The 24,368-nt window shown below is 44.5% G+C and overlaps 1 protein-coding gene across 2 annotated transcripts; it reads right to left on the minus strand.

The window, feature by feature from the left end:
* Window positions 1–1,924: 1,924 nt before the first annotated feature.
* CNOT8 (CCR4-NOT transcription complex subunit 8) lies at window positions 1,925–22,950 on the minus strand. 2 transcript variants are annotated; one of them, XM_069763510.1, is made up of 7 exons: window positions 22,757–22,950; window positions 15,250–15,456; window positions 4,403–4,596; window positions 3,944–4,105; window positions 3,200–3,344; window positions 2,795–2,905; window positions 1,925–2,305 (listed from the first exon to the last, which is right to left on the minus strand). In XM_069763510.1, the coding sequence occupies exons 2-7, from the start codon at window positions 15,364–15,366 to the stop codon at window positions 2,165–2,167; spliced, it is 870 nt and encodes a 289-aa protein (XP_069619611.1). In that variant the 5' UTR covers window positions 15,367–15,456; window positions 22,757–22,950; the 3' UTR covers window positions 1,925–2,164. The 2 variants fall into 2 exon arrangements, with proteins under 2 accessions (XP_069619611.1, XP_069619612.1); XM_069763511.1 differs by having other exon boundaries at window positions 22,683–22,809.
* Window positions 22,951–24,368: the final 1,418 nt, after the last annotated feature.

Raw genomic sequence — 24,368 nt, forward strand, 5'->3', positions numbered from 1 at the left:
CATAAGGAACAGGGCAGTGTTTGTTCTTATGTCAGGGATACAATATACATAAATAAAGGATACATACATTCCACATTAAAAGGCCTTAAACCTCTTTTTTTCCCCCCATTTTTTAAAAAAGGGCATAAAAATGGCAGGAGGCGGCCGAAGCATCAGAAATCGGTCACTAATAAAAATAAAACATCTGTTCTGGGTATTTGTGCCGCACGGCAGAAAATATTAAATACAATTCATTTTATGTTCATTACACCATCATCAGCGAGTCAGAATCTTTTTATTGGGAGTCAATATATTTGGTTTCTTCATACAATGAGACTGTGTGCAGCGTTAAATACATAAGAGTCCGCCATTAGTTTTTTGTTGATTTAATACCAGAAGAAAAGAAAAAATTCCGAAAATTTCCAGGTAGCTACTGACACCTTTGATACATAAGAAGCCCTGTGTGATACCAATGAAGCATGGCAAAGATTTTCAGGCACACTGGCTTTACCCCACATGGTCACATTCACTAGATTTAAATAGCTTCACATTAAAAAGGAAAGGCATTGCACGTTCTTAAAGGGAAGCTTCACCTTGTATTATTCCAATTCATCTAAAATTAAAATAAATAACTTTGAGAAGTCTTAAAAAAAACAAAAAAAACACAAACATCCTGAGTATGCAGCATCTATATGTCGTCATGGTAACAGACTACAAACCCAATGTAGTCAGCCGTAATTTATTTTGTCCCCAAGTTAAAAGGGGTCAAACAAACTGTGGCTCTCCAGTTGTTGGGAAACTACAACATCCAGCAAGCATCTGTCATGACATGCTGGGAGTTATAGTCTCACATCAGCTGGAGTGCTGCAGGTTGCCGACTCCTGCAGTAAAAAGTTGGTAGCGTACATTTGGTAGGCAGGTGCGGCATGGGACAGACGGTTGTCAATAGGACGACAGAAACGGACTAAACGTTTTTTTGTACGGTCGAGAAGAGTAATAGGAGATTTTCAATGAAGACTTTTTGCAAAGTTGCTTCATTTTGCAATTTAAATGGTTTGAAACAGAATGAACTGGTCACAAAAGAAGACATTTCACTTTAAGAAGGCGTCTAGAGCTGGATAACTTAAATTAGCTTGCTAGTGTTCAAGGATATATATATATATATATATATATATATATATATATATATATATATATATATATATATATATATATATATATATATATATATATATATATATATATATATATATATATATATCCTTGAACACCAACAAGCTAATCTATAACTATATATATAGACCTTTGTGTTGGTCTCCATTAATCACCAAAATTCATCATATGAGATCAGAAGAAGAAAACGAAAAAAACTTTGAGACTCCTCTTAGATGAATCTTCTAACAATAGGATTAAAGTGGGAACAGTATCAGATTTACCTTCTAGAAGGCCACCTCTTGTATTTCAGGCTGGAGGCAATACATGCTGCGTTAAGAACTATAATGGGGTTTCGCCTGCGATCTCTTCAGGGGTTGCAGTCAAAGAATCAGGTCTCCAAAGAAAGAACATATGCAGATATATCTGTACCTGGATAGGAAACAAGTGCCACAATATTGGCGAAGCAGATGCATCTGTATCAGACTGCAAATCCAATGAAGAGCCAAAGGTCTATTCTATGGTGCAGCCAGAAGAATAGTGGAGAACCTCTGTAAAAGGCTCTTTTAGCTAAGCAACAAGGACAAACACTGACCTGGTCAATGCGATTCTCACAATGCTCCAGTTAAATAGTCCACACTGAAAGCAAAGGAAATGTTTGCCGTTGCACAATAATGAGCGAAGGGTTAACATGTTTCTATATGCCACAGCCCACAGAATTGGTCATGTGTGGAGAAGTGGTTTTTTTTTTTGACGATTACTACGTTTGCAAATTTTTTTTTTTTTTCTTTTTGTAAGATGCTGACGTCTGAGTAAAAGTTTTAAAACAATGTATATATGTGACAGCTCTGGCACAATGTTTGTAGACACAGTCATTTTTTGACAGCTGTTTAATCTACAGCTGCCTCGGGAAAAAAATTGCCCTTTGTGGAAGCGATGTGGCAGAGACGAGCAAATCTACGAGAGACGTGGGAGAATATAGGAAGATGACGTAGCATATTGTCAGGAGATAGGAGACCAAGGAAAGGATGTCTCATTGCTGTCCATTGTTGATGAGAGACATGATGCTAATTTTCTCCTCGGCCTCCTCGCTCGACTTGGGGGCGACTCCTGTTCCCAGCCCGTATAGACGTCCGCAGTATTTGGCATCGTCAATGTGGTCCTCGAAAAACAGCTGGCGCAGAAAAACAAATAAAGTGTAACACATTATAAACTGGCACAGTACATCAGCATGTCATTAAAGGGGTTATTCAGGACCATTTTTAGATCTATTTTTCTTTTACTGTGAGCCTAAAAACCAACAGGCAGGAGATGCCAAGTACCTGTCTGTTTTACCCAACGCCGGCACATAGCCGTGATTGTCTGCTCCTGCTGGCGATTTAGTTGCTCCACGTCAACAGAACAGTTGTTCTTCCCGGCTGCTCTGTCGACAGGACGTGACTGCTGCAGGGAGCCGGCTGTCAATCAGCATGATGTTGGCAGTCATGCCCTGTCGACAGTGCGGAGCAAAAGAGAAGCAGCTGGTCTGTCGAAGCGGAAGCCACAGAATCACCATCAGGAGTGGTCTGTGACTCCTCCATGCTGGCAGAGATTCGTGCAGGGCACAACACAATTTTCCAGCACGTGCAGCGATTCTCTGGAATGATCCAGAACACGTACCCACCTCTTTCATACGGAAGAACGCCATGCCGGTCAGAAGGGAGTCAGAACCTGCTTGATGCTGCCGACCAATCCTTTGTAGATCTAGCTGATCGGCCACCTCTTGCAGACCACCCTGTACAAGAGAGGAGTCAATAAACACAGTTTGAGACAAGAAATACGTTTCAGTAAGGTTCTACTATTTAATCTACTGTAATCACCATCACATGAGAAAACTGCAAATCCATTGAGGGGGGTGGAAATGGGGGGGGGGGGGGGGGAAGGTCCTCGGTAGTGATTGACAACCTTCCCTGCACAATGCATACAGATGGCTGTCAATCACTAAGTAGGACCGCCCAATGGACTCTAAACACAGAGTCAACATTAAAAAAAACAAATCCTACTAAAGCCAGAAGATTTTATATCCCACCTTAAGATTTTTGCAGCTCTTCATTAAATATTTTACATCGTAGATGGATGGGAAGAAAAGATTCAATATATGGAAGAATTCGTGTTCCTCCTCTGGAAGTCGGGAGTCTGTGAGAAGTTTCACCATATAGCCAAAGTCGTATCCGCTGCAGTGAACAGAAACAAATCAATTAGATGGCGGGACTAAACGAGGACAGAACAACATAAATTTGCTATATTCGCTACAGGTTAGCGAATTTCACACCCAAATTGGACTTGCTTATTTGGCCGAGCTGTGCATTCATCTTTATAAGAAAGTTGGGGGGGACACGGTTGTTTATGAGATGGCTATTTTAAGTTATGAAGGGGCTGCTCACTACTTAGATATTGATGACGTATCCCCATGATAGGTGGTCAATATTGGCACCGCCAGTAATCAGGGAGGGTATAGAGAGAACAGCACAGCTTCGTATACAGTGCTAGTTGCCATTGCCGGACACAACGGCTCATCTCCTGTTGACTGACTGTCTCCAGTCAAGGGCTCTGGAGTCGGAGCCCATTTTGGTGGAGTCGGAGTCATGGAAATTGAGGAGTCGGAGGTTTGGCTTACCGACCCCACAGCCCTGCTCCGTACCCAACAGATTTTGGTAAATTTAACCTGAAATGTTTGGCCACTTAAACATGAACTTGTAGGCACGTGAAGCCTTGATCATACAGATATGCCATAAAGCCATATGGTGGCACAGCGACGTGGCACAAGCCTCACCTGTGGAATGAGAGCCACTTCACATTATCACACAGAACCACTCCAGAGGTCATGAGTAACTCTGCGAACGTCAGCGTGTCGATACCTTCTTCTTCATGCTTCTGGAACTGAAGGCCGGAGTTTGCCAGCAGATCGATGGAGTCTTGAGAATACATATCCTCTCTGCAAGACGAGAAATACAACGCTGACGCATTGGTAGAACTTTGGACTAAGGTGGGTGCATTGGTTTCACACAGGATACCTGAAAACTGCTACAAGAACGAGAAGATATACTCTAGTTATCAAGTTTAAAGGGGTTTTAGAGGCCATCATCCTCCGGCAACCCAACTGACCTGGAGACTGACAGGCCGTGACGCACATATTCCCTTCACTGTCTCCTCTGGGCCTTATCTGACCGTTTAATGAAAATATCCAGCGTATTGGAATTACAGCAATCGTTTTAGCAATTATTACACTTACGTGAGATTAAACTTGAAGTTGAATTGCCAGGTGTTGGTCCCCGGCGGGTACTCCCCCTTTTCATTCATGAAGGTGAGACCTAGTTGTATAATCTTTAGTAAGTCTACATTGCAGCGCAGGAGCTGGTATTGATAATCTATGGTGCTTCGAAACTCTCCAATCGGCCTCACGACCACACCGGGAAACTCTGTGTCCTGCAAACAAAATAAAGTATAATTAAAGCAAACATAAGGTTATCGAGGATCGGAAGTGGCGAGGAGGGTCCTATGTTTTAAAAGCCATTTATACCGTCCCTCTGAATATTGCTGATACACGGCTATTTACAAGCGATCAGATGATTACAGGTTCAAGTCCCCTATTGGGACTAAAATACAGAGAAAAAAAAAATCTAAAACTTAAAATACAAGAGATTGCCCCATTAACCCCTTAAGCCCCGAGGGTGGTTTGCACGTTAATGACCGGGCCAATTTTTACAATTCTGACCACTGTCCCTTTATGAGGTTATAACTCTGGAACGCTTCAACGGATCTTGGCGATTCTGACATTGTTTTCTCGTGACATATTGTACTTCATTTTAGTAGTAACATTTATTCGATATAACTTGCGTTTATTTGTGAAAAAAACGGAAATTTGGCGAAAATTTTGAAAATTTCGCAATTTTCCAACTTTAAATTTTTATGCCCTTAAATCACAGAGATATGTCACGCAAAATACTTAATAAGTAACATTTCCCACATGTCTCCTTTACATCAGCACAATTTTGGAACCAAAATTTTTTTTTGTTAGGGAGTTATAAGGGTTCAAAGTTGACCAGCAATTTCTCATTTTTACAACACCATTTTTTTTTAGGGACCACATCTCATTTGATGTCATTTTGAGGGGTCTATATGATAGAAAATACCCAAGTGTGACACCATTCTAAAAACTGCACCCCTCAAGGTGCTCAAAACCACATTCAAGAAGTTTATTAACCCTTCAGGGGTTTCACAGGAATTTTTGGAATGTTTAAATAAAAATGAATATTTAACTTTTTTTCACACAAAATTTATTTCAGCTCCAATTTGTTTTATTTTACCAAGGGTAACAGGATAAAATGGATGCCAAACATTGTTGTACAATCTGTACTGAGTACGCTGATACCCCATATGTGGGGGTAAACCACTGTTTGGGCGCATGGCAGAGCTCGGAAGGGAAGGAGCGCCATTTGACTTTTAAATGCAAAATTGACAGGAATTGAGATGGGACACCATGTTGCGTTTGGAGAGCCACTGATGTGCCTAAACATTGAAACCCCCCACAAGTGACACCATTTTGGAAAGTAGATACCCTAAGGAACTTATCTAGATGTGTGGTGACCACTTTGACCCACCAATTGCTTCACAGAAGTTTATAATGCAGAGCCGTAAAAATAAAAAATCATATTTTTTCACAAAAATGATCTTTTCGCCCCCAATTTTTTATTTTCCCAAGAGTAAGAGAAGAAATTGAACCTCAAAAATTGTTGGCCAATTTGTCCTGAGTACGCTGATACCCCGTATATGGGTGTAAACCATTGTTTGGGCGTATGGCAGAGCTCGGAAGGGAAGGAGCGCCATTTTACTTTTCAATGCAAAATTGACTGGAATTGAGATGGGATGCCATGTTGCGTTTGGAGAGCCCCTGATGTGCCTAAACATTGAAATCCCCACAAGTGACACCATTTTGGAAAGTAGACCCCTTAAGGAACTTATCTAGAGGTGTGGTGAGCACTTTGACCCAACAAGTGCTTCACAGAAGTTTATAATGCAGAGCCGTAAAAATAAAAAATCATATTTTTTCACAAAAATAATCTTTTCGCCACCAATTTTTTATTTTCCCAAGGGTAAGAGAAGAAATTAGACCACAAAAGTTGTTGTGCAATTTGTCCTGAGTGCGACGATACCCCATATGTGGGGGTAAACCACTGTTTGGGCGCATGGCAGAGCTCGGAAGGAAAGGAGCGCCATTTGACTTTTCAATGCAAAATTGACTGGAATTGAGATGGGACGCCATGTTGCGTTTGGAGAGCCCCTGATGTGCCTAAACATTGGAACCCCTCACAAGTGACACCATTTTGAAAAGTAGACCCCTTAAGGAACTTATCTAGATGTGTGGTGAGCACTTTGACCCAACAAGTGCTTCACAGAAGTTTATAATGCAGAGCCGTAAAAATAAAAAATCTTATTTTTTCACAAAAATGATCTTTTCGCCCCCAATTTTTTATTTTCCCAAGGGTAAGAGAAGAAATTAGACCACAAAAGTTGTTGTGCAATTTGTCCTGAGTGCGACGATACCCCATATGTGGGGGTAAACCACTTTTTGGGTGCATAGCAGAGCTCGGAAGGGAAGGAGCGCCATTTGACTTTTCAATGCAAAATTGACTGGAATTAAGATGGGACGCCATGTTGGTTTGGAGAGCCCCTGATGTGCCTAAACATTAAAAACCCCCACAAGTGACACCATTTTGGAAACTAGACCCCCTAAGGAACTTATCTAGATGTGTTTTGAGAGCTTTGAACCCCCAAGTGTTTCACTACAGTTTATAACGCAGAGCCGTTAAAATAAATTTATTTTTTTTTCGCAAAAATTTTTTAGCCCCCAGTTTTGTATTTTCACAAGGGTAACATAATAAATTGGACCCCAAAAGTTGTTGTCCAATTTGTCCTGAGTACGCTGATACCCCATATGTGGGGGGGAACCACTGTTTGGGCGCATGGCAGAGCTCGGAAGGGAAGGAGCGCCATTTGGAATGCAGACTTAGATGGATTGGTCTGCAGGAGTCACGTTGCATTTGCAGAGCCCCTGATGTACCCAAACAGTACAAACCCCCCACAAGTGACCCCATATTAGAAACTAGACCTCCCATGGAACTTATCTAGATGTGTTGTGAGAACTTTGAACCCCTAAGTGTTTCACTACAGTTTATAACGCAGAGCCGTGAAAATAAAAATTCTTTTTTTTTTCACAAAAATGATTTTTTAGCCCCCAGCTTTGTATTTTTACAAGGGTAACAGAATAAATTGGACCCCAAAAGTTGTTGTTCAATTTGTCCTGAGTACGCTGATACCCCATATGTGGGGGGGAACCACTGTTTGGGCTCATGGCAGAGCTCGGAAGGGAAGGAGCGCCATTTGGAATGCAGACTTAGATGGATTGGTCTGCAGGCGTCACGTTGCATTTGCAGAGCCCCTGATGTACCCAAACAGTAGAAACCACCCACAAGTGACCCCATATTGGAAACTAGACCTCCCATGGAACTTATCTAGATGTGTTGTGAAAACTTTGAACCCCCAAGTGTTTCACTACAGTTTACAACGCAGAGCCGTGAAAATAAAAATCCTTTTTTTCCCCACAAAAATGATTTTTAGCCCCCCAAATTTTTATTTTCCCAAGGATAACAAGAGAACTTGGACCCAAAAAGTTGTTGTCCAATTTGTCTCGAGTACGCTGATACCCCATATGTTGGGGTAAACCCCTGTTTGGGCGCACGGGAGAGCTCGGAAGTGAAGGAGCACTGTTTTACTTTTTCAATGCAGAATTGGCTGGAATTGAGATCGGACGCCATGTCGCGTTTGGAGAGCCCCTGATGTGTCTAAACAGTGGAAACCCCCCAATTATAAATGAAACCCTAATCCAAACGCACCACTAACCCTAATCCCAACTGTAACCCTAACCACACACCTAACCCAGACACACCCCTAATTCTAATCCCAACCCTAATCCCAACCGTAAATGTAATCCAAACCCTAACCCTAGCCCCAACCCTAGCCCTAACCCTAACCCTAACCGGAAAATGGAAATAAATACATTTTTTTTAATTTTATTATTTTTCCCTAAGGCTAGGTTCACATTGCGTTAGGGAAATCCGTTTAGCACTAGCGGATTGCGCTAACACAATGTCTTTTTAGGTGTCGTGTTTAGTGGTCGCGTTAACGTCCCCGCTCTGGAAGATCGGGGATCGGACCTCGGGCGCGCCGCGGACGCTGCAAGCAGCGTCTGAGGCGCGCCACAAAAGAATGGCACCTTGCTAGCGCGAGCCGAAAATGGCACGCTCTAGCGATGCGCTACACCTGAAAATCACATTGCTGTCAATGGTTGTGCTAACGGACCCGTTGCACGGCGTTAATTGTGACATTTTCGCCGTGCAACGCTGTCCGTTAGCGTTAACCCATTAACGCAATGTGAACCTAGCCTAACTAAGGGGGTGATGAAGGGGGGTTTGATTTACTTTTATAGCGAGTTTTTTAGCGGATTTTTATGATTGGCAGCCGTCACACACTAAAAGACGCTTTTTATAGCAAAAAAGTTTTTGCGTCTCCACATTTTGAGACCTATAATTTTTCCATATTTTGGTCCACAGAGTCATGTGAGGTCTTGTTTTTTGCGGGACGAGTTGACGTTTTTATCGGTTACATTTTCGGACACGTGACAGTTTTTGATCGCTTTTTATTCCGATTTTTTTGTGAGGCAGAATGACCAAAAACCAGCTATTCATGAATTTCTTTTGGGGGAGGCGTTTATACCGTTCCGCGTTTGGTAAAATTGATGAAGCAGTTTTATTCTTCGGGTCAGTACGATTACAGCGACACCTCATTTATATCATTTTTTTTATGTTTTGGCGCTTTTATACGATAAAAGCTATTTTATAGAAAAAATAATTATTTTGGCATCGCTTTATTCAGAGGACTATAACTTTTTTATTTTTTTGGTTATGATGCTATATGGCGGCTCGTTTTTTGCGGGACAAGATGACGTTTTCAGAGGTAACATGGTTATTTATATCCGTCTTTTTGATCGCGTGTTATTCCACTCTTTGTTCAGCGTTATGATAATAAAGCGTTGTTTTTTGGCTCGTTTTTTTTTTTTTTTTTCTTACGGTGTTCACTGAAGGGGTTAACTAGTGGGCCAGTTTTATAGGTCGGGTCGTTACGGACGCGGCGATACTAAATATGTGTACTTTTATTGTTTTTTTGTTTTTTTTTTATGTAAAGAAATGTATTTATGGGAATAATATTTTTTTTTTTCTGCTTTATTTAGGAATTTTTTTTTTATTTTTTTTTTTACAAGTGTGGAAATTTTTTTTTTTACTTTTTCACTTTGTCCCAGGGGGGGACATCACAGATCACCGATCTGACAGTGTGCACAGCACTCTATCAGATCGGTGATCTGACATACAGCCGGGCAGGATTAGAGCTGCAGCTGCAGCCTGATCCTGACCCGGAAGTGCTCCCTGCAGGACCCGGATGCAGCCCGGCGGCCATTTTGGATCCGGGGACTGCAGGGAGAAGACGCTCGGTACACGGTGAGTACATCACCGTGTACCGATCGTCTCAGGGAAGCCCGCAGGGAGCCCCCTCCCTGCGCGATGCTTCCCTGCACCGCCGGCACACCGCAATCATCTTTGATCGCGGTGTGCCGGGGGTTAATGTGCCGGGAGCGGTCCGTGACCGCTCCTGGCACATAGTGCCGGATGTCAGCTGCGATAGGCAGCTGACACCCGGCCGCGATCGGCCGCGCTCCCCCCGTGAGCGCGGCCGATCGCATATGACGTACTATCCCGTCCATGGGAATTAAGTCCCAGGTCACCTGGACGGGATAGTACGTCATATGGGATTAAGGGGTTAAAAATAAAGCAATTACAAAATTAAAAAAAAACTACATATATTTGGAGCTGCTGTGTTCATACAGGTCCGATATATCCAAATATAAAATAAATGAATTTTAATCAGCTTAACGAGAAAAAAAAAAATCACTAATATTAAACACAATATACATATTTGGAATCACACTGCCAGGTCAGTTTTACCATATAGCGAAAATGGTAAATTAACAAAAAAGAAAAGTGGATTTGAACTTTTTTTTGTAATTTCAATATACTTGGAATTTATTTTCCCGCTTTTCAAGGTATCGCCGCCCCACCCGTTCTCGGCAGAGTGCGACGTATCAACAGACAACCGCGGCACAATAACATCACTAAAAGGGAACCTGCACCACCCCCCCCCCCCTCCCCCCCCCCCGCAGCACAGCCATCACTCCGGGCGCCGCCTCATCTTGCAGCATTATCGTCCCCGACGCCTGCGCTGTAAGTACGAAGGGAAGTGCAACTGCGCATGCCTGAAAAAAAAAAAAAAAAAAAATGCGAAAGCCCAGGGGACGATAATGCAGCAAGAGGAGGCGGCGCCCGGCGCGCACAGGCCCTGAGTGACGGCTGTGCTGCGGCTGATAAGGAAGGAAAGTCGCGCCTCCAGGACAGTTTCACGGTATGAGGCGGCACATTTTATAAACTTTTATTTCTGCGTGTGCAGGCATCATAACTAAAAGAGCCACCTTGTCAGAATGCAGCATTTGTGCTGCACAAGGTGGCTCTTTTCGTTACAAACGCCTGAGGGGGGTGACAGGTTCCCTTTAAAAGCTCTGGCAAGTATCCAGGGTGCAGAGCGGCGATGGAAGTAAACAAATGTGCAAGACGACTTCACTGCACTCAGACAAGCAACACTCGCATTCAAATCAGCCCTCACCTCTGCTAAACAGGCCTACTTTACAACCCTCGAATCTTCCCTATCCTGCAACCCCAAACAGTTATTCAAAACCTTTAACTCCCTCCTCCGCCCCCACTGCCCCCTCCAACCTCCCTCATCTCTGCTGAGGACTTTGCCACACACTTCAAAAATAAGATAGACCAAACAAGGCAAGTCTTTATTGTTCAACCACCACAACCCCTTTGTATACCAGACCAATGCCCAAACTCCATAACCTTCCTCTCCAACATCACTGAAGGGGGGCTTAATTGTCTCCTCTCCAAATCGTAACTCACCACTTGTGCACTTTAGGCTACTTTCACACTAGCGTCGGAATCTCCCCGTCGCAATGCGTCGGGCAGAGATTCCGACGCTAGCGTTTGACGCACTGCACAACGGGTGCAGCGGATGCATTTCTCAGGCGCATCCGCTGCCCCATTGTGAGGTGCGGGGAGGTGGGGGCGGAGTTCCGGCCATGCATGCGCGGTCGGAAAAAGCGGTCCGTCAGGAGCAAAAAACGTTTCATTTAACGTTTTTTGCTCCTGGCGGTCCGCCACAACACGGCGCAACCGTCGCACGACGGTTGCGACGTGTCGCAATGCGTCGCTAATGTTAATCTATGGGGCAAAAACGCATCCTGCAAACAACTTTGCAGGATGCGTTTTTTGCCATAACGCATTGCGACGTCTGGCAAAAAACGCCAGTGTGAAAGTAGCCTTACCCCACATGCCATCCCACCTCCTCCCAAACCTCACCACCACACTTATCCCATCCCTAACCCACCTCTTCAACCCATCACAACCGCTATGTCCAGCTATCGCCCAATATCGCTGCTTCCATTTGCTTCCAAACTTCTGGAGCAGCACGTCCACGCTGAACTTTCCTCCCACCTCTTATCTAACTTGCTCTTTGACAATCTACAATCTGGTTTCCGTCCCCATTATTCCACTGAGACAGCCCTGACCAAAATTACTAACGACCTACTTACAGCCAAAGCTAACGGACAATACTCTGTACTCCTCCTTCTAGACCTGTCCTCTGCTTTCGACACAGTTGACCACTGCCTCCTACTACAGATCCTCTCCTCCTTTGGCATCAAAGACCTCGCCCTATCCTGGATTTCCTCATACATTTCCAGCCGCATATTCAGCGTCTCCCACTCCCACACTACCTTCTCATCCCACCCTCTCTCTGTTGGAGTCCCCCAAGGCTCTGTTCTAGGACCCCCTACTCTTCTCAATCTATACACTCGGCCTGGGACAACTCAAAGTCATATGGATTCCAGTACCACCTTTATGCTGATGACACTCAGATCTACCTCTCTGGCCCAGACGTCACCTCTCCGTGGTCCAGAATCCCAGAGTGTCTATCAGCCATATCCTTCTCCTCTCGCTTCCTCAAGCTCAGTGTGGACAAATCTGAACTCATCATCTTTCCTCTCTCTCACAGATCTTCCATACCTGACCTATCTATCGCAATTAACGACATTACGCTTTCCCCCATACCGAAAGTCTGCTGCCTCAGAGTAACCCTTGACTCTGCCCTGAGTTTCAAACCGCACATCCACGCTCTTTATACCTCCTGTGGCCTCCAGCTCAAAAATATCTCCAGAATCCGTCCTTTCCTCAACCGTCAATCTACTAAAATGCTTGTGCACGCTCTCATCTCCCGCAACATCCTTTTCTGTGGCCTCCCTGCTAACACCCTTGCACCTCTCCATTCCATCCTTAACTCTGCTGCCCGACTAATTCATCTCTCTCCTCGCTACTCCTCCGCTTCCCCCCTCTGCAAATCTCTTCACTGGCTCCCATTCCCTCAGCGTATCCAGTTCAAATGACTAATACTGACCTACAAAGCCATCTATAACCTGTCTCCTCCATATATCTCTGAACTAATCTCCCGATATCTTCCCTCACGTAATCTCCGGTCCTCCCAAGACCTCCTACTCTCCTCCACATTTAGGACTTCAACACAAATGATGATCAGAAGGCACTGAATATTCATACAAAACCCACAATTTTATTATACACAAATATTAAAAGACAATATGACCAAACTAGGGGGATGGAACACCCGACTATTCAAACACCATCGCTATGTGTTGACGCACCACCGTGGTATAACAAAGCGCACAGATAACTCCCACATGGGTATTAATACGGAGGATCTATAGTTCAATAAATAAATAGAACCACATCCACATAAATAATTATATTAGTCCTCCCTCAATACCACCCCTGTATATCAGTCAGAACCGACTCCCCATATAATAAAACCCATCCAAACCCCGTAGGGCTCATAGGAAGGCAAACGGTATAATTACCTCAGGTCGGTAACGGGGAGAGGGACTCTGTCGCTGTCACCAGGCACGTGCGTCAGCCCCGACGCGCGTTTCGGACTCCTTTTTCAAGGGGCCTCCTCCACACTTATCCGCTCCCCAACCAACCGCCTCCAAGACTTCTCCCGAATATCCCCCATCCTCTGGAATTCTTTGCCCCAACACATCTATCAACCACATTCGGATTATTCAGACAGAACCTGAAAACCCATCTCTTCACGAAGTCTACAGCCTGCACTGACCCCGCTGCCTCCTCACCACTACCGGAGCTACCGCCTCACCAACAGCTCCTGCAACCCTCAACCTATTGTCTCCTGCCCACCATCCTGTAGAATGTAAGCTCGCAAGGGCAGGGTCCTCGCCCCTCTGTATCAGTCTGTAATTGTTACTCTGCTTACTGTAAGTGATATCTGTAATTTGTATGTAACCCCTCCTCATGTACAGCACCATGGAATCAATGGTTCGATATAAATAATAATAATGAATAGTGTTATTCAAAAGTATAACATACAGTTATGTGGAAGTGAGAAAAAAAAATTATGGCTATTGCAAGGGGAGGAGGACACCAAAATGGAAAATAACCAGGTCATTAAAGGCCGCTTTAATCTGCAGCTCCAGCAAGAAAACTCACTCTACAAACAAACACTCAAAGCTGCCTGAGCCTGGCGCAGTGACGCAGGAAGGCTCACAAGGGAGAGAGGAGTACAGATTGTTAGAGCAGCTGTTCAAAGCAGCTTCTAAAAGTGCATGAACTAGGCAGCTAAAACAGCACTTTATGCATCGCATATGTTCAACCTTTTCCATTTTTTTTTTGCACTTTCGTTTTTTCCCTTTTCTTTCAACAGCCATAACGTTTTTAATTTTCCATTGATATAGCCATACAATGACTTGTATTTTGTGGGCCAAGCTGTACTTTTGAAAGATACCATCCATTGTACCATGTAATGTATTGGAAGATGGGGGGGAGGGAAATCAAGTGTAATTTTGCTGTGTTTTTTTTCCCCTTTACAACATTTATTATACAATAAAAATTACTTTGCATCATTATTCTGCAGGTCAGTATGCTTAGGACGATACCAGTAGTTTTCTTTTTTTATGTGGTGAAAAAAAATAAATACATTTTTTTCTTGTGTCACCATTTCCCGAGACCCATAATGGTTTTTTTTGCGTTTTGGGTGATGGAGGTGTGTGGTAGAGGGGCTTGTTTTTATTGATAATATTTTGAAGCAGATACAATGTTTTAATCGCCTTTTATTGTATTGTGTGTTGGTGAAGTGGGAGAAAAAAAAAAAAGACAATTCTGGCCATACATTGATTGGGTTATTCAATTTTAGATTCTGATAAATTTGACTTACTGACGTGGAGATCACGTGTGTATTTTTATTTTTTATTTGCTTCATTTAATGGAGAAAAGGAAGGATTCCAACTTTTATTTGAAAAATATATATATATATATATATATATATATATATTTTTTACTTTTTATTGTATTTGTTAGTCACCTTCGGAGACTTGAGCCTGCGATCATCTGACTGCTTGTGCCATACACAGCAGTACCATAGTATTGCAATATATAGCAAGAATCCCATCTCCTATGAACATCGGCCAGTCTGGCTTTCCCCCTTCCCTCAGTGTTAAAGATTCAGATCTCCAAAGTGTGGATAGGGAAGAAAGTAGGTATAGTCTCGCCAAGGGCAGTCAAAACAAGCTACAGGAGAAATGCACATGATATCAGTACAGAAAAGAAACTGTGCCGATATGAGCTAATAAAGAAAGCAGTACTCTGGGTATACACAGAGCTCATATCCAGCCTGTTTTACTGAGAGGGACACTCCCTTTAAAAAAAAACACCTGAAACATGGATCAGGCAGCAAACTATATCAGGGAGACGGAAACTTATTTTATTGATCACTAATCTAAGTAAAAATCTATCACTATGTGAAGACTGGGAGAAGTGATCCTATAGCACTCACCATTGCAATGTATCCATAGGTGCGGACAAGCTCTCTGATCTTGCGCATCTCCTCCTCCAGGTTCACTGCCCAAACCTCACAGATCACTTGACTGTTGTCCACCACGGCCGCCGGCATCGTGATCGGATGTGGAGCAATTTTTGGGCGATGACTTGGAAAGACCGAGGCAGGAAGAGGCTCGTCCTGGACAGAGGGAGGGTTTTACACCTGTGTGTTTAATGGAGAGATTAATTACACAAAGTTCTAGGAATCTAATGCCGTCTGAACCATAGGCAGAAAGCAATCTGGACAGACTGCTGCAATACAGGATGATACAGTAAAGTATTTCAGAGAAAAAGGGGTTTGGCAGTTTCGGAAAACCCCTGTAGTCTCCGCCGCTGCTTCCAGTGTTATTGTCTGTCACATCAACAGCGCTGCAGCCAATAACTGATCTCCTGCAGCACCGCCGATGTGACATCAATCCTTCAGAGCTGGAGTTGGTGAGAGAATGAATAAAATGCAGATTTTTAAAAACAAATTGAAACCTGGATTTTCTAAAACCCTGTAAACAGAGAATCCTACGGAGAAAAAGAGTACACCCCTTCCGACTTTTTCACACCCAAACTAGTCTGATTGACAGGTTTCTCCACATACATATACGGACACCTGTCAATTAAGCCAGGTGTGGAGAAGCCAAAAGAAGCTGCCCAGCCAATGGCCATGCCTGAGAACGGGCTGTTAGCGTAAAAGTAACGGGTTCCCCTTTAATATGTTGCCAAAAAGCAAGGGTCTGACATCCAACACTCAGCAGAGACATTTCAGATATGGCTGTCAGCGACCACATCTGGCTTTATGGATTTGGGTGGAAGCATCTGGCTGCCAAAATCATGGAATGAAAGGAGTATCCAACATAGATGCACGAACCCAGAAATCCAAAATAACCATCTGCATCACACTATCAGAGTCCTTTGGAGAAAAAAGGAAACTAAAAGGTTGTAAACTATTTTTTAACTGATGACCGATCCTTAGGATAGGCCATCAATGTCTGACTGGCCAGGGTCCGACATCCGGCACCCCACCGATCAGCTGCCAACTGTGCACGGTCGGCGGCGGTAATCAATGAAAAAGTAGTGGCCAACCTCTAAAATTACCACCAGGAGATCGGGAATAGATATTTTGCACCGGTCGTCGTCCTCTTATGATTGCACAGATACACAATACCATACATGCGTGCATGTAATAAATATTGATAAATGTGACATCGCTGGTCCCAGTAAAATTGGGATAAAATTGCAAAACAAAAGGCAATTCCACCATTGTCTTTTGGGTTTCTTTATGCAGTTCCTTTGTTGAAAGTGACCTGTCAATATGATTCTCTAGGTCCGTACGATTCTGGAGATACAGTACCCAAGTTTATATATGGATTTCATTATTTTATTTTAATTTGACTGCTTGTTCATTGTACATGCAGGATTATGTGCAAGGAGCTGAGTGGATAGATAAAATAGGGAAAAGTATAACTTTCATTAAACCCCTACGCTTGCTGACTTGAGTCCAGTGGGCAGTCCTTTCAGTAATCGACAGTCTATGTAGTGGGTATACAGGTTTGGCTGTAAATCCCATTGGACTCCTTAGTAGAGGAAGAGCAGATGTTTAGGAGGTATAAATTACATATTATACAGTTTTTTGGGAAAAGATTGGGTATTATCACTCAGCTCCTCCTACCCTATAAGAAGACAGGTTACTGCCAAAGGTAGACCTCTGCCCAATTTTACTTCTGTCATAGGGGAGCCAGGCTATTAAAAAGGTCAAACTTAGTGCACTGCTCTCTCTCCTTCAAATGGGGAAGATATGTTCAGGCAAACCCTGGACGAATTGTTGGAAAAGGCAGCGGACAAAAAGAAAGCACTGCCAGAACCCAAAGTGGCCAAGAAGCGGTTCTTTCATCCCCTTAGAATCAACCACTCTCATATAGGCCCTCATCATCTCCCACCTCGACTACTGCAACACCCTCCTCTGTGGCCTCCCCGCTAACTCTCTTGCACCGATCCAGTCTGTCCTCAACTCTGCTGCCCAGCTAATCCACCTCTCTCCTCCCCTCTGCAAATCCCTCCACTGGCTCCCAATTCCCCAACGAATCCAGTTCAAACTACTAAAGGTACCTTCACACTCAGCAACTTTACAAGGAGAACGACAGCGATCCATGACGTTGCAGCGTCCTGGATAGCGATCTCGTTGTGTTTGACACGCAGCAGCGATCTGGATCCTGCTGTGACATCGCTGGTTGGAGCTAGAAGTCCAGAACTTTATTTGGTCGTCAGGTCGGCGTGTATCGTCATGTTTGACATCAAAAGCTACGATGCCTGCAATGGTTTACATGGAAATAACAACCAGCGAGAACGATAAGTGAGTCGCCGTTACGTCACTGGATCGCTCCTGCATCGTTCTGGAGCTGCTGTGTTTGACGTCTCTACAGCGACCTAAACAGCGACGCTGCAGCGATCGGCTCGTTGTCTATATCGCTGCAGCGTCGCTGAGTGTGACGGTACCTTAACACTGATCTACAAAGCCATCCATAACCTGTCTCCTCCATATATCTCTGAACTAATCTCCCAATATCTTCCCTCACGTAATGTTTGATCCTCCCAAGACCTACTACTCTCCTTCACACTTATTCGTTCCTCATACAACCGCCTCCAAGATTTCTCCCGAATATCCCCCACCTAAGGTTTACTTGGAGTTTTAAAGGTCCCAAGAAATCGTACTGCCTTAATTTGGCAGAACGCATCCAATGCTAAAGAAACAGAGTTCTATACTCTGGATGTTCGAAGAACTATCCTCAAAGGTCAAGGAGGAAGGACCAGAATGTCTTCATACAACACTTTGGAAAAAATAAGGGAAAAAAAGCTTCCAAGAGCACGATTGCAAATTAGATTAAGAAGGCAATTTGTGGAGCTTACGGAAACCAAGAAATGGTACCTCCAGAGCCCTTTACAGCACACTTCACCAGAGCTATGTAAGTCTCATGGGCTTAGAGGGCAAGCACCTCCATTGAGCAGATCTGCAAAGCTGCAACCTGGTCCTCATTCCACACCTTTTCAAAACATTACAGACTAGATTTAATGTCTAATACCGATTTGGCCTTTGGAAGGAAGGTTCTCTGGGACATTGTCTCACAATCTGCGACGGATCCGTTTTTTTTTTTTTTCAACATTTGATGGCAAAAAAACTGATGTGCGCAAGTAGCCTTAGGCAATGTTCACTTGTCCAGTAGGGACGGGACAAAACAGATCCAGCAGCAATTCCTTGGAAAAAAGTTGTGCAGAGCTTTTAAGTCTTTTTTAGAATAACTGATCTCTGCTGAATCCATTTTTTTTTTCATTGAAGACTATGGAAAACTAATCCGCTTCTACCATTTGTAATGGATCCGTTTTTTGCTTATTGAATCCAGTAAGAAAAAAAAAAAATTTAAATCAGTTTCAAATAAAAAAAAACAAAAAACAAAAACATGTCTGATTTTTTTTTTTTTTCAGAGATGCCAATGTTTAAAAAAACAAAACAAAGCAAAAAAACAGAAAAACATAGATCCAGCAGAGATCAGGTGTTTAAAGACGGACTAAACAGTTGGGTCTGCACAACTTTTTGCCAATGGATTGCCGCTGGATCCATTCTAACGAATCACTACTGGACATGTGAAAATAGTCTCATAGGAACTCGGCCGTATGTTCGGCTACTGCCATCATCTTGGGAGTGGGGACAGGTTTTAAAACAACAAAAGAGAAAAAGATCAGGATTAGTGATTAGCTTTTTGCTAACAGAATGACTTCGTTGTGCTCAAATACTACGTTCTACTCATCGCAGCTGGATGTCTCATGACTGTTCAAAAGCCGCAACACATACATGGATTCCCTGCTTGTTAGACAACCCCTGTATATGTCACAGCTGTTTTAGAGCCGTGAGACATGCAGCCACGGCGACTCAAACATATTTGAGCACGCCAAAGTCACTCAATTAGCACCTGAGCATGCTCAGATAACACCTTATCCCAGCACGCTCGCTCATCACTAATCAGGAGATGGATAGAGTAAAGGCCCCTTCACATTTAGCGACGCTGCAGCGATACCGACAACGATCCGAATCGCTGCAGCGTCGCTGTTTGGTCGCTGGAGAGCTGTCACACAGACCGCTCTCCAGCGACCAATGATGCCGGTAACCAGGGTAAACATCGGGTAACTAAGCGCAGGGCCGCGCTTAGTAACCCGATGTTTACCCTGGTTACCATGCTAAAAGTAAAAAAAACAAACACTAGATACTTACCTACCGCTGTCTGTCCTCCAGCGCTGCACTCTGCTTCTCTGCTCTCCTCCTGTACTGGCTGTGAGCCGGAAAGCAGAGCGGTGACGTCACCGCTCTGCTTTCCGGCTCACAGTCAGTACAGGAGGAGTGCAGAGCACAGCGCTGGAGGACAGACAGCGGTAGGTAAGTATGTAGTGTTTGTTTTTTTTTACTTTTAGGATGGTAACCAGGGTAAACATCGGGTTACTAAGCGCGGCCCTGCGCTTAGTTACCCGATGTTTACCCTGGTTACCAGTGAAGACATCGCTGGATCGGTGTCACACACGCCGATCCAGCGATGTCTCCAGGGAGTCCAGCGACCAAATAAAGTTCTGGACTTTATTCAGCGACCAACGATCTCCCAGCAGGGGCCTGATCGTTGGTCGCTGTCACACATAACGATTTCATTAACGATATCGTTGCTACGTCACAAATAGCAACGATATCGTTAACAATATCGTTATGTGTGAAGGTACCTTTAAACAGAAAGCAAATTGCAGAGTTGCTTATTTGTGTACGGACTACCTAACCATACCCATCTAAGAATCGGAGGTCTGTATGGTGACACTGACGAGTCTGCAGGCAGGTAAGCCTTAGGAAAGTCTCCAGCATGATGGCACTTCTGCACCCGGGAGCGGACGCCATTCAAAATATGAAGCTGGATCCTGCAGGAGCTTTCCATCGGCAATTAAAATTACCGGTATTTAGGGCAACAACTATTTTTAACAGAGACATTATTTAACGGCGCCTCGCGATTCCTCAACTCCTTCCTCCTGTCTTCGGCATAAATATGACAGATGGGGGAGGGGGCGTAGCCTAACCCTCCTATGATAAAAGGATTTTGGGAGGTGGCAGGACCACCCGCACTCTGTTATAAAGTAAACGGCAAACTTCTGATTTTGCTGAAAGAACACGCTGAATCTATGAAGAGGTGTCTGCCTTTAAATTAATATGATGGACACATATCTTACTTTCGGGGGGCCCTCTACTCATCAGTCAACAAAAAGGCCCCACAATGCCCAAGACCGCCCGCGGGTCTCCTAATTCAATAAGCTTATATGTGGCTATCAGCAGACACGCCGCTGGTCCGGACATTGAGATCCGTACAAAGTGACCGTGTTTTGGGGAGAATGCTCATCGTTTGGTATCTCAGCAAAGGGGGTTTTCCACTTGAAGGAATGTGGACTCCAAACGCTTATACCCAAGATAACAGATATATAAGTTAATAATAACAAATATAAATTTAATAATATTATTATTATCAGGTACTCACTCTCCCCCACTCCAGCGCCAGTTCCTGGCAGCTGCGTTGATATTGCATCAACAGTGCGCATTACCGCTGCAGCCAATCACTAAGCTCACAGGACTGTGCCGTTTACCTCAGCAACTAGCTGTTATGGTCAATGATGCTACCGACATGATGTTACCGCTGCAGCCAATCACTAAGCTCACAGGCTGGTGCCGTTTACCTCAGCAACTAGCTGCTATGGTCATGTATGCTATGGACATGTTACCGCTGCAGCCAATCACTAAGCTCACAGGCTTGTGCCGTTTACCTCAGCAACTAGCTGTTATGGTCATGCATGCTACTGACATGATGTTACCGCTGCAGCCAATCACTAAGCTCACAGGCTTGTGCCGTTTACCTCAGCAACTAGCTGTTATGGTCATGCATGCTACTGACATGATGTTACCGCTGCAGCCAATCACTAAGCTCACAGGCTTGTGCCGTTTACCTCAGTAACTAGCTGTTATGGTCATGCATGCTACTGACATGATGTTACCGCTGCAGCCAATCACTAAGCTCACAGGCTTGTGCCGTTTACCTCAGTAACTAGCTGTTATGGTCATGCATGCTACTGACATGATGTTACCGCTGCAGCCAATCACTAAGCTCACAGGCTTGTGCCGTTTACCTCAGTAACTAGCTGTTATGGTCATGTATGCTATGGACATGTTACCGCTGCAGCCAATCACTAAGCTCACAGGCTTGTGCCGTTTACCTCAGTAACTAGCTGTTATGGTCATGCATGCTACTGACATGATGTTACCGCTGCAGCCAATCACTAAGCTCACAGGCTTGTGCCGTTTACCTCAGTAACTAGCTGTTATGGTCATGTATGCTATGGACATGTTACCGCTGCAGCCAATCACTAAGCTCACAGGCTTGTGCCGTTTACCTCAGTAACTAGCTGTTATGGTCATGCATGCTATGGACATGTTACCGCTGCAGCCAATCACTAAGCTCACAGGCTTGTGCCGTTTACCTCAGTAACTAGCTGTTATGGTCATGCATGCTACTGACATGATGTTACCGCTGCAGCCAATCACTAAGCTCACAGGCTTGTGCCGTTTACCTCAGTAACTAGCTGTTATGGTCATGCATGCTACTGACATGATGTTACCGCTGCAGCCAATCACTAAGCTCACAGGCTTGTGCCGTTTACCTCAGTAACTAGCTGTTATGGTCATGCATGCTACTGACATGATGTTACCGCTGCAGCCAATCACTAAGCTCACAGGCTTGTGCCGTTTACCTCAGTAACTAGCTGTTATGGTCATGCATGCTACTGACATGATGTTACCGCTGCAGCCAGTGCACAGAGCAGCGATGGGAGCGAGAACCTTCTGACTCTGTATACTGGCTGGAGCAGTGAAGTCGCCACCATCCATCACCGTAGCACCAAGGTTTGTGTATGGGCCACAAAAGTCTATCTCCTGACCCAGACTTAAAGGGGCTGTCTGGCCCAAAGCTTGTAGCGTACGGCCAGACCACCTCTAACAGCCTCAGAGGCGTATACGAGGCTGCAGCCACTGCACACAGACACGATCCGTGGTGGGGGACCCCCGAGAGGTGTACACTGGGCCCACTGTCTGGAAAGTTAATAAAAAACCTTTAAATATGCAATGAATGATTATGGCGGGAAAGAACCTTAAAGGGTTTTCTACAGAGACTTTAACACCATTATTATTAACTTAGTAACAGTCACCCTCCCCAGGTCCTGTGCTTACAGCCGGTGACCGCTGCAGCCAATCCCTGTGAGGTGCAGTCCTACAGGCTAAGGACCATGTCTCACTATGAAGGTGGCATCATACCGTGCATGGCGGTATATACATACTGTGTACACAGCTCCCCTGCAGCCGGCGCAGTGACATCTGCAGGGCGCACACAGGCCTACACACCGGGCCTCACCTCCCGAGCTCTGTCCTGAACCGCCGCGCAGTCGTTTGTCTAACGACCTCTCTATGGTTCCGCCCGCTGCTAACTGCCCGGCTGCTCCAGCTCGTCGTCTCTATGGTGCAGGAGGAGAAAAAAAAAGCAGCAGACAGCCGCGTACCGTACAGCGAGACGCGCACACAGCCGTGATCTAAGCAATGCGCATGCGTAGAGCCGAAAGCGCGTCCCGAGAACGGCGCAGGCGCAGTTCTTTACTTGACTCTGCGCATGCGTATAGAATTGTGAGCGCTGCCGGGCAACACGCATTATCGTTGTAACTGTACATGACATGCCTGAAAGTCTACCGCCATCTGGTGTTCAAAAATAATAATGCTCCCACAGTCTAACCCAAATACAGTACAATATCATTATTATTATTATTATTATACATTTTTATAGCGCCATTTATTCCATGGCGCTTTACATGTGAATACGGGGCAAATATAGACAAATACATTAAACATGAGCAGATCATGCCAATCTAGCCCATGCCATACATGTGGTGATAATAACCCCTCACTACCGCAGGTGATTTACACCTTAAAGGGATTGTACGCTTCTTTAATGGGTCTACGGTGGTGGAGCTGAAGGAAAACTCCTATACTCCCCTCCGCACTCAGTACAGTAATACCCCCCTCCCACTAGTCTCTAGAGCGGGAGCTGTCAGGTGACCTCTGCAGCCAATCAGTGGAGAGTTGGGTGCTGATTGGCTGCAGTGGTCCCAGCTGGATGCTAATGCCAATAAAGGGTGAGGCTATGTGCACACGTTCAGGATTTTTCGCGTTTTTTTTCTGCCGTTTTCTGTGGGAAAAACGCGTAACAAATGCATACATAAGCATCCCATCATTTTAAATGCATTCTGCAATTTTTGTGCACGTGATGTGTTTTTTCCGAGAAAAAAAGCGCATCGCGGTAAAAAAAAAAAAACCGCATGTTCATTAATTTTGTGGATTTTTCACGTTTTTCCCACTATTTAATGCATTGGGAAGCTCCGGAAAAAAAGTGTCAAAAATGCGAAAAAAAGGCGAGAAAAACCCCCAAAAAACGCATGCGGATTTCATGCAGAAAATGTCCGGTTTTGTTCAGGAAATTTCTGCAAGAAATCCTGACGTGTGCACATAGCCTGACAGTGCTGATGCCTGGGAGGTGAGTATAGTTTTTTTTATTATTTACACCACTCCAAGAAATGGACAACCATTTATATGTCTAAGCAAATTCTTCAGTCACTTATTGCTGTATGAGGACTGTTAAAGGGAACCTGTCAGCAGGATTGTGCCCAGCAACCTACAGACAATGTCAGGTCAGCGCAGTTATACTGATTAACATGATACCTGAGTGATGGAATCTGTCTTGTGGTTGTTGTTCAAACGTTAAAACTTTATTTGCAGTTTTCAGTTAATTATATGCTCGTGCTCCAGGGCGACCTGTGGGTGGGGATTAATGTGGTGCTCTGGGGTGGGGCTGAGGGCAGGACTGAGGGCGGGGCTTTATGTGGTGCTCTGGGGTGGGGCGGAGGGCAGGACTGTGGGCGTGGCTTTATGTGGTGCTCTGGGGTGGGGTGGAGGGCAGGACTGTGGGTGGGGCTTTA

This window comes from Ranitomeya imitator, chromosome 4, assembly GCF_032444005.1.
Source record: "Ranitomeya imitator isolate aRanImi1 chromosome 4, aRanImi1.pri, whole genome shotgun sequence".
NCBI classification, from domain to species: Eukaryota; Metazoa; Chordata; class Amphibia; order Anura; family Dendrobatidae; genus Ranitomeya; species Ranitomeya imitator.